Source organism: Borostomias antarcticus (assembly GCF_949987555.1).
Source record: "Borostomias antarcticus genome assembly, chromosome: 18".
Taxonomy (NCBI): Eukaryota; Metazoa; Chordata; class Actinopteri; order Stomiiformes; family Stomiidae; genus Borostomias; species Borostomias antarcticus.
The window spans coordinates 11,304,886-11,315,548 of record NC_140251.1 but is presented as its reverse complement, the minus strand read 5'-3'; the positions used below and the strand labels follow the sequence as shown (position 1 = coordinate 11,315,548).

Here is a 10,663-nt window from a genome sequence, read left to right as displayed (position 1 = left end):
TCTCAGGTGGACATACAGTAGGGTTCCTTTGAGTCCTTAACATGGACTGGTTTGGGACTTCTCACTGGAGCAATAACCAGAGGCAGCATGTTACAATTCACTAGGTTTCATCATTTGGATATATTAGTGTTTGTCATTAAAAAAAAAGCATCAAGGTCAGAAACAGAATTTTCAGGCAGTATTTTAAAAGACTCAGATAACCAACATGCCTTGCACGACCAGTGAACATACACTGGGGCGCAGGGTGCGAATTAGCAGCCAGGGGGAGATGGGCTCCTCCCAAACAGATATGAGCTCCCCTGAAACCACTAAATAGGAAAATTGGGGGCCACTTAAAAATGTTGATACTTTTTATTTTATCTGGCGAAACGTTAGGGATTATTGGCCGAATTGCAATAAACGGGTGCCAAATAAAAACAATACAAACTGAGTGTTCTCTACTGGCCAGAGGATGATGCATTGGTTCTCTATCGTGAGAATACCAAGCAGAGAAGCTGTGGAGGAGTTCAAGAGTGAAAGACATGTCACACACTCAAGTTATGAAATCATTTATTACCAATGTTTAGCTTAATAATGTGGTGAAGGAATTAAATGCCTCTATGTTGCCTATTGATGCATTTATTGTATCATTCATACTCAATCACAGAACTGGAGTCCAGTAGCCAACATTCTAGAGCATTTCTAGAGAATTCAAAAAGGGTGAAAGTCCTGTACCTGTTGAAATAAAGATGAGATAATTTGTTAAACAAGGTGATATCTAGAAAGAAGGGTAGGAAACCTAACTGTCCTGTTTTTGCTCATCTCCCCCCCTTCTCTCTCTCTGTCCCTCTCCTTCCCTCTCTCTCCCCATCTCTCTCTCCCTCCCTCTCTCCATCCCTCCCTCACTCTCCATCCCTCTCTCTCTCCCTCTGTCTCCCTCTTTCTATCTCTGTCCCTCTCTCACCCTCTCCCTCTCTCTCTCTCCCTCTCTCTCTGGCTAGGAGCTCTCAGTGTTTCTGGTAGTGACCGGCTAGCTTCATTCTCCTGGCTGCTATTATATCACTCACCCTGGTAGCGCTCCATACAGATGCTTGTTGGTAACATGCTCACTCTGGTTGATGTTTAGTAGGCTACTGCACGCAGCATTCTGGTGTAGCACCCATCCATCCACCCATCCACCCATCCATCCATCCATCCATCCATCCATCCATCCATCCATCCATCCATCCATCCATCCATCCATCCATCCATCCATCCATCCATCCATCCATCCATCCATCATCCATCCATCCATCCATCCATCCATCCATCCATCCATCCATGGCCCTTGCTTTGTAAAGACTGATAATTCATTTGCCCAGATTATTCAAACGTAAAGACGATATGCAAGAGTGGTCAAAGAACCTAGAAGGGCTTCTGGAGTTGCTCTCCCTAGTGGTCACAGAAAAGAGTGCTGTGTGCAATGACGTCACTAAATGAAAACGAGAATAACTCATTTCTTTTTTTTATAGCAATACATCTTTATGGCAATATCATTGGTGTTTCATCTCATTAGCACTTTATAGCAATAAATGTTATTTCTTTGTCTAGTCTTTAAAGCAATATCATTGATCTTAATATCTCAACTGTTATTCATAATGTGAGCAGAAATGCAATCGCAACAGAAAACACAAGTCAGTGACTTAATCTTATGCTTTATTAGGAATAGATAAGAGCAGGGAACAGCATCAGCTGGACCACTGTTAAGATCGCATCACTGTCAGGTACGATTCATAACCTCTAGCTTATGATCAGTTATAAAGTTATACAGACCAGCTTATTATCCTGTTATAGAGGCAACATTGGAGAGGAGCACCATTATCTACATGCTGTATGTAGCACTGGACCACAGATATGACTGAACCAGCCCTGGGACCGGTTCTGCAAATGGGCTACCTTTACAGTGATAGGATAACAGACTCTAAACAAACACATCATCGTCACCCTTCTGTTGATACACCACTGATAGGTTTGGATAAACTGAATGGAATTGTTAAAATAGTAAACAAGATGAAAGGAAGGTGGAATTGTGTTATAGGCTACAGCACCTTATAATGGAATACTTATATAGTAGCCTATAGTACCTGAATGTGTGTGTGTGTGTGTGTTTAGGGTCTTTCTGAAGTGTGAGAAGGACTAACAGCTCCACATGGTCTTGATTTCCTGTAGACCAGCATTCAGTGGGCCCCTGGGTTATATGGCCGAGGAAGTGCGTGTGTTTGTATTTGTGCATGCCCTTGGAAGAGAGAGAGAGAGAGAGAGAAAGTGTGTGTGTGTGTGTGTGTGTGTGTGTGTGTGTGTGTGTGTGCGTGCGTGCATAGAGCGTAGTAACATATGTTCTTTATTTCCCCAGTTTGAAACTTAGTACTTTTTTGTGTTTATTTTGTAACACCCTAATTTCCTGCCTTCACAGAATACAATTCCATGGAGTAAAAAACAAAAATGAATATAGCAAAATATTGTATGGTCATCATCCACCCACAGCCCAGTCCATCACAGCCAGGTGAGTTGAACAGGCTGGGAAGTGGAGGGAGGAGGTCGAGAGAGGTGGGTAACAGAGGTTAGGAGAGGATGAGTATGAAGCTGTAGGAGAGAAGGAGAGAGAGGCATTAGTCTGCTTCTAGTCACACTACTTCTAAACCCAACACAAACCTATGTTTGCACATGAGATTATGATATGATGTGATACCATGGACTTTATGAATTCCCCTGGGGGGGAAAAACATGTAAGGCAACCCCCCCCCCCCCTCCCTCCCTCTGCCCCACCCACCTCATCCCAGGTTCTTGTGGTGGTGTTTCTCGTAGCCCACGGCGTTGGTGGAGCTTGATCCTGTAAGGGAGTAGTGATCACCACACGTAGGATTATATTAGACAGACAACAGCAGCAGTGGAAGTGAAACACCATGAACATTATCACTAGAAATATTAGCTTCATGAACATAATAACATCATGGTCATTATCATAAATCATACTTATCATAAACATGGTCATTGTGAACAGTATCATTATGAAAATGATCGTTATGAACATTATCATTATTAAGAGCATATTATGAACATCATCATAGGGTTATTATCAGGAGAGTTGATTACCTCACTTACCCAAGTAATCCTTATAGTCCTTGAAGTACTTGTGCCTCAGGCCGCGTCCATCTTGGAAAAGGAAGAAAAGCAACAGAGAGAAGAGATCTTAGCCAGTCTCTGTCAGTTGCAGTCATGGAATCTTCATTATCCTGGTACTTGCCCCGCCCAGGTGACACTTTGATAGATGCTTATTTCAAGCCCCATGATAGGTGAACCCCTGCTGTGTGGCTCTCACCCTAACCCCTGTGACCCGCCTCACCAGAGTTGGTGCGCTGCTTGATGCACTGCCCCCTGTTGGGGATGCCAGCGGCAGGGTTCCCAGAGTTGATGATGTGGCACTCGTACCCCGTAGGACAGTGAAGGGGCTCGTCACCGTCCTCCGTGGTGCTGCAGGCCTCCGCTGTGGGGAGAGGGGGAGAGAGAGAGGGAGAGAGAGGGAGGGAGAGAGGGAGAGGGGAAAGGACAGGGGACATGTTGATGACGATGCATTGATGCAGGTGACTCTATAACTGTACTAGTGACGTTTTATATGTATACATGGCCTTGTTGTCGTCCTTTTACATTTCCATTTTTGTAATTTAGCAGACACTTTTTTTTACAAAGCGACTTACAATATGAGACTAAGTGAACCGACTGTATATCCTACTCATTGTCAGTAAAGCCTTCTTTAAGAACAAGTGACACCTAGTCACAGTGCTCTAACAAGAGTTTATTGTTGCAATTGCCTACTTGGCAAGAAATAAAGTTGAAAGTGAAAGTTGAAGTGTGTATTCACCCTGCAGGACCTCCTCTGGCCCATCAAGCAGCCAGCCATTCCCACCTAACCACCGAGGTTTGGGTTGCACCAGCCAGTCCAGCACTGCCAACACAAAAACAAGCAGCTTCATCACCTGTAGAAAGTATTCCTACACTGTGAATTGAGTTCATGAAAAGAAAGAAAGTGGTATATGTGCGTGTGTTTGTGTGTGTGTGTGAACGTGTGTGTGTGTGTGTGTGTGTAAGTGTGTGTGTGAAAGTGTGCGTGTGTGAAAGTGTTTGTGTGTGTGAGTTTGTGTGTGTGTGTGTGAACGTGTGTGTGTGTGTGTGTGTGTGTGTGTGTGAAAGTGTGCGCGTGTGCACGCGTGTTTGTGTGTGTGAGTTTATGTGTGTGTGTGTGTGTGTGTGTGTGTGTGTGTGTGTGTGTGCAAGCGTGTGTGTGTTTGTGTGAACTCGTCTTGCCTACCGGGTGGGGGCTGGACTGACTCCAGACAGGCGTAGATGCAGCCGTTGTAGCAGCAGCGTTTGTGGCGCTCGCACTCGGAGTCGGAGCGGCAGCCAGGAACCTCGCACGCCCTCTCTGGCAGCATCTGGGGCGGCGGCGGGCAGCGGTCGTTCTTCTGGTGCTGAGTGGACTGGGACTGGTTAGGGTACTCATAGTCCTGGGAGGGGGGGGGGGGGGGGGCAGAGGTTGAGAGAGAGAGAGAGGGAGGGGTAGGGAGAGAGAGAGACAGAATGTGAGAGGGAGAGCGAGAGAAAGAAAGAGAGGGAGGGACAGAGAGAGAAATAGGGGAGGGATGTTTGAGTCTGAACACTATTCTTAAACTTCCCCATCGGACCAGCAGGTGGCAGCAGCTGATGGTTGTGCAACATTGTGATGTCAGCAAACAGACTGGTATTTGTCAGATGCATGCAGCTCTCTAAGTGTCAGCAAATAGTGAACACAGAGAATGAGAGAAGTAGCCAAACGACTGCCATTAGTGACACATCTTTAAACAAATGGTCATGGCCTTGCTTCAGGACACCCCTGAGTTGTAAACCATTTGCATAATAAGATTTGTAGCACAGCCACAGAACTGGCTCTCCTCCAGTCCACAATCTAGATTAAGTGTTTCCTTCCTGGTTACAGGGTATGAGCAATTAGTTTGAACTTTTGAACCCTGTCAAATAAAATCAGCTGTGTAAAACAGACTGCACACTGACTGTGTTTGCACTGGGGCTGGAAGATTCATTATGAGTACACACAGTAGACATTACCTCCAACGAGTTCTTCATGAGATTTGAGATTTCTTCAACACAGTAAAATAGTTGTACAGTACATGGGTGGCTAAAGGGACAACCACAACTCGGATCACTCGGGCCCTGGTCTCGCCAGATCTGAGTATGGCCGGATCCAACAGGTGAGTGGTATATTGGGCAGCCACTCCCTAGGGTGGTTAGTTTAATTGTCCTGTGAGGGTCAACTGCTCTACAACAACCCCGCCTGGATGTCGGAAAGGTCAGGTAGCTCTTTATTCCAGATCGCCGACCACGGGGTTGTGCGACAGATCCTCCACAGCAGCAAAAGGGGGCAATTGGATAATTGATCGGGTGTAATCACACCAACCATATTGGGTGAATAAGGGATCAAATTAAAAATAAAATAAAAAATTGACAGCACAGCACATAGCTACCTACAGGGTGGACAGCCAAAGTCAGAGGCCCAGCTTTCACCTGAAGAGAGCTACAGCCAGGCTCATACATTTGAGAAGAGTGGCGGTGAGGATTTAAAAAAATATATACGGGTGGGGGGGGGGGGGGGGCAACGTTCCTCCCCCTGTCCACTCCGCTCAGTGCTGGGGACGGACAGCCTCAGCTCAGTGCTGGGGAGGGACAGCCTCAGCTCAGTGCTGGGGAGGGACAGCCTCAGCTCAGCTCAGTCTGTGCCAGTGCTCATTCCTCTACTCAGGCCTCAGTAATGCTAGTTCATCAAGATGCTAAGGATCCACATTGTCTGGCCAAGAGTGCAAGAGTGTAGGACTGTGTGGGCTCAGACAGGAAGCCCTGACACACACACACACACACACACACACACACACACACGAGAGGATTTAGCTACATCTGGACAAAGATTTTTCCCTGTGGTAAGCACCAATTTTGACAAATATGAGGATGGCAGGCCCCATTGGCATTTTAGGATGGGCCCCCTGTCAGGGATCCATGAGTTCCCTCACACACACACACACACACACACACACACACACACACACACACACACACACACACACACACACACACACACACACACACACACACACACACATCCTTCTCTCTTCCTTCTTGTGCACTCTCAATTAGTTCACTTCACCTTGTAATATACAGTAGAAAGAAACTCACTAGGCTGGGCTGACACAGTACTCAGATGAATGGTACATGAACAGAGTGAGCTCACAGTAGGCTGGGCTGACACAGTACTCAGATTAATGGTACATGAACAGAGTGAGCTCACAGTAGGCTGGGCTGACACAGTACTCAGAAGAATGGTACATGAACAGAGTGTGCTCACAGTAGGCTGGGCTGACACAGTACTCAGATTAATGGTACATGAACAGAGTGTGCTCACAGTAGGTTGGGCTGACACAGTACTCAGATGAATGGTACATGAACAGAGTGTGCTCACAGTAGGTTGGGCTGACACAGTACTCAGATGAATGGTACATGAACAGAGAGTGCTCACACTAGGCTGGGCTGACACAGTACTCAGATGAATGGTACATGAACAGAGTGTGCTCACAGTAGGTTGGGCTGACACAGTACTCAGATGAATGGTACATGAACAGAGTGTGCTCACAGTAGGCTGGGCTGACACAGTACTCAGATGAATGGTACATGAACAGAGTGAGCTCACAGTAGCCTGGGCTGACACAGTACTCAGATGAATGGTACATGAACAGAGTGTGCTCACAGTAGGCTGGACTGACACAGTACTCAGATGAATGGTACATGAACAGAGAGTGCTCAGTAGGCTGGGCTGACACAGTACTCAGATGAATGGTACATGAACAGAGTGTGCTCACACTAGGCTGGGCTGGCAGTACTCAGATGAATGGTACATGAACAGAGTGTGCCCACAGTAGGCTGGGCTGACACAGTAAATGAATGGTAAATGCAATTATTCTAAGTCGCTTTGGATAAAGGCATCAGCTAAATGAGTAAACAAGGCTTTTCACTGCCTCACTCAGTGAGTTGTGGGTGTCCCCATTTGAACGAAAGGGAGGGAGGGAGAGAGAGAGAGAAAGAGAGAGTTGAATAGAATTGTGAGAGAGGGAGAGGGGGGGGTATAGAGAGAGAGCTGAGAACCGGGGCTCCCTTCATGGGTGTTTCTTCCCCCTCACTAATTAGATAATGGTCATGTGGACTGCACGCGATCGTTAAAACGGTGCTGTTTATTTGGCAGGCTGAGTGATTGCTTTTCCAAACCAACCGTAAAAATGAAAGCAAATGTTTGGCACTGGCCCGGGTGTCACACAGTTACAGACACACAGCCATGCCCTCAGCCTGTGTGTGTGTGTGTGTGTGTGTGTGTGTGTGTGTGTGTGTGTGTGTGTGTGTGTGTGTGTGTGTGTGTGTGTGTGTGTGTGTGTGTGTGTGTGTGTGTGTGTGTGTGTGTGTTTGATTCATCATGGATGACTGGTTGGAACAATGAGAGGCAGCTAGAGAGAGGGGTGGACTTCTGTCCGCCCCCACCCACCCACCCACTCTCCTCTCTCCAACCCCCCCCACAACTCTCTCTCTCTCTCTCTCTCTCTCTCTCTCTCTCTCTCTCTCTCTCTCTCTCTCACCACCCAACCCAAAATCAAACTAGAGTTCCGTGTGGAAATCAGGAAGAAATAGACAAGTGTTGGTATCAAAGTAATGGCAAAACTGTCTGTCTGTCTGTCTGTCTGTCTGTCTGTCTGTCTGTCTGTCTGTCTGTCTGTCTGTCTGTCTGTCTGTCTGTCTGTCTGTCTCTCTCTCATCAGGGACCTCCAGACCCTGTGGTTCTATATCGGTCATCTGGTCTGGTCTGTAGCTATCTACCAATGAAGATCACAAATGGACACACACACTTCCTGCATCCTGCCGCCACAGGAAGAACAAGTATAGGTTGCGCAACAGCTGGAGAGCATCCCTATGATCCACATTCAACATGACAGATCAAACTGATGATGTATGCCAGGCGCACACTCAGCTGATCGGCACAAAACACCCTTCAAGTGCTTCGTATTCATCACTGACACATCTCATACAGAGACAGTCACACACCTGCTTTACTGGTGCTGCCTGTGTGTTTTTATGCATTCCACTCCTCAACTCCTTAACGCATCAACTCCTCCACTCCTCCACCCTGCCTGAACTCCAGCACTCCTCCTCCTCCTCCTCCACCCCCACCCCCCCCCCTGTAGTCTCTCAAGTCCTCTGATCTCTCTCTGGCCAGATAGTGGGTCTAGACATTGGTACAGCTCTGCCTCTGGGCACAGTAGCCTCATTTCCTGTGCTGCACCCAACCCTGCCTGCCGGACAGGCAGCCTAACTGACAGACTGACTCGCTCACTTAGTGTGTGTGTGTGTGTGTGTGTGTGTGTGTGTGTGTGTGTGTGTGCGTGTGTCTGTGTGCGTGCATTTGTTTTGTGTGTGTGTGCGCGTGTGTGTGTGTGTGTAGCCTGTACCCAAGATGGCGCCATGCTAGTAGCAGCCAGCTGCACATTTGCTGTGGGGGATTAATGAAGTACTTACCGACCCAACTACCTACCTATTCCCAGCTGGGAGCTGGCTAATCATGTGTTTGTACAGTAACGTCTGACCATATGACTCTACTCACACCACATGACCAGGATTAATGTGTTTGGAACGTCTACCAAAGAGCTCCGTCCACCAGACCACCTGACCCCCCCAGCAGAGTTCAACCCTCCTATTAACCCCCCCCCCCCCCCCCCCCCCCATGTTATAAAAAAAAAAAAAAAAATCATTACTGTGTGGTTTTCACATAAGGTCTCTTCCTACCTCACCTGCAGGCCTACTGTACAGTAGGTCTTCTGTCTTTCATTCATTTCTACTGTGTGCTTTAGCCATTCCATCGGTGTGAATGAATAAACACACATCCACCATCACGGGGGCACTACCCCCGTACACGCCAGTCCAAACCCTGTGCCTGTAGTGCAGCATGTATGTTAACCTAATAATAGTTTTATTTATTGATTTGTTTATTTGTTTATGTGTGTGTATCCATGGAGGCCCAGCCCATACTGTTAGTACAGTAATATTTTCTGAAAAGTCTAGGTGTAATGTAATTGAGGAGGAGGAGGATTGTAATGTAATTGAGGAGGAGGAGGATTGTAATGTAATTGAACACTTGAGAAAGTACATTGAATTCATCCCCTTTGTCCCTCTGCAGTCCGCATATGTATTGTATTTGTCCAGCCTTTGTCATGCATACCTTGCTTTGATTATAGGTTCTACTTATAGCATATGTTCTGTTCCTCTGCCTACCCTCGCTACAGTACAGTATGCTGAGTTCAGCCATCTTGAAAACATGCACTACCGTATGATCTTGGCAGCCGAGGGGAAACGAGAACAATCAAGTTGTTGGTGCCAATCTCGGTGATTCAGAAGCTTCTGGGTTCTGACAGCACCCCACCCTCGAGGGTTCACCTCCCGTACACCCCACCCTCGAGGGTTCACCTCCCGTACACCCCACCCTCGAGTGTTCACCTCCCGTACACCCCACCCACCCCTCTCACAGCAGTCAGGAGGCCCCTGCAGTCCTGGGAACAAAATAAAGACTGACATTACAGCCATACATTCCTTTCCTACCAAGTGTGGCTGATGCCTGTTCACTTCTTTGGCGAGGCTGCAAGGAAGAGGAAGCGTACACCTTCTTCCCAGGCTTGGCACTGTAAATGGCTCCCAGCCCCCAGCCCTGGCCCCAACCCCAGCCCTGGCCCCGGCCCCCAGGCCCCAACCCCAGCCCTGGCCCCGGCCCCCAGGCCCCAACCCCAGCCCCGGCCCCAACCCTAGGCCCCAACCCCAGCCCCGGCCCCAACCCTAGGCCCCAACCCCAGGCCCCAACCCCAGGCCCCAACCCCAGCCCAGGCCCCAACCCCAGCCCTGGCCCCGGCCCCCAGGCCCCAACCCCAGCCCTGGCCCCGGCCCCCAGGCCCCAACCCCAGCCCCGGCCCCAACCCCAGGCCCCAACCCCAGCCCCAGGCTTAGGCAGACAGTCCAGAGAAGGAGAGCCCAGACCCAGCCCTGGCCCCGGCCCCCAGCCCCAGGCAGACAGCCCAGAGAAGGGCCCAGGCTGGGTGTGTGTGAGCATCTGCAGAGCCCTAATTCCAGTGCCTGTCAGAGAACTGTCCAGATCACATAAAATAAATGCAGGCGTAAAGACATAGTGAGTCCAGTTCAGCCGGTCAGAAGCAGGCCTAGACTGGTGCGAGGAGCAGCAGACACGGAACAGAACCAGCTGCTAGGCCAAGTTCACAGACAATGGCCTAGAGACGGTTCCAAGTGGTTTTAGAAATACATGTGATTGTCTTGTAGCTGCCTATGTGGAACTTTTGAACATTTTAAAACTGTCGTTTTCAATATTTATCATCGTCAAATCGTATTCACACGTTGTAAAACTAGTGTCTTGTCCCGGCTGTCGTACTGTAAGCTATGTGAACCCGGCTTTACAGGAGAGATAAATCAACATCCCATCTGTTCTCCACCTGAGGCAGAGAGAGCTGGGGCTGTTGTTGCTGTAACATTGCTGGTTCAATGTTTGTGTGATTTTGGGCTCTGCTCT

General features: G+C 48.3%; 1 protein-coding gene across 1 annotated transcript in view; it reads right to left on the bottom strand.

The window, feature by feature from the left end:
• Nucleotides 1-2,789: 2,789 nt before the first annotated feature.
• wfdc1 (WAP four-disulfide core domain 1) overlaps nt 2,790-10,663 on the bottom strand; it is a gene marked incomplete at both ends in the record, with an annotated part of 10,571 nt that continues 2,697 nt past the window's right edge. Inside the window, 5 exons of the mRNA XM_084453256.1 lie at nt 2,790-2,850; nt 3,117-3,171; nt 3,362-3,502; nt 3,878-3,961; nt 4,325-4,520. Of these exons, the coding sequence (XP_084309382.1) occupies nt 2,790-2,850; nt 3,117-3,171; nt 3,362-3,502; nt 3,878-3,961; nt 4,325-4,520 (537 nt within the window). The remainder of the gene's footprint in view (nt 2,851-3,116; nt 3,172-3,361; nt 3,503-3,877; nt 3,962-4,324; nt 4,521-10,663) is intronic.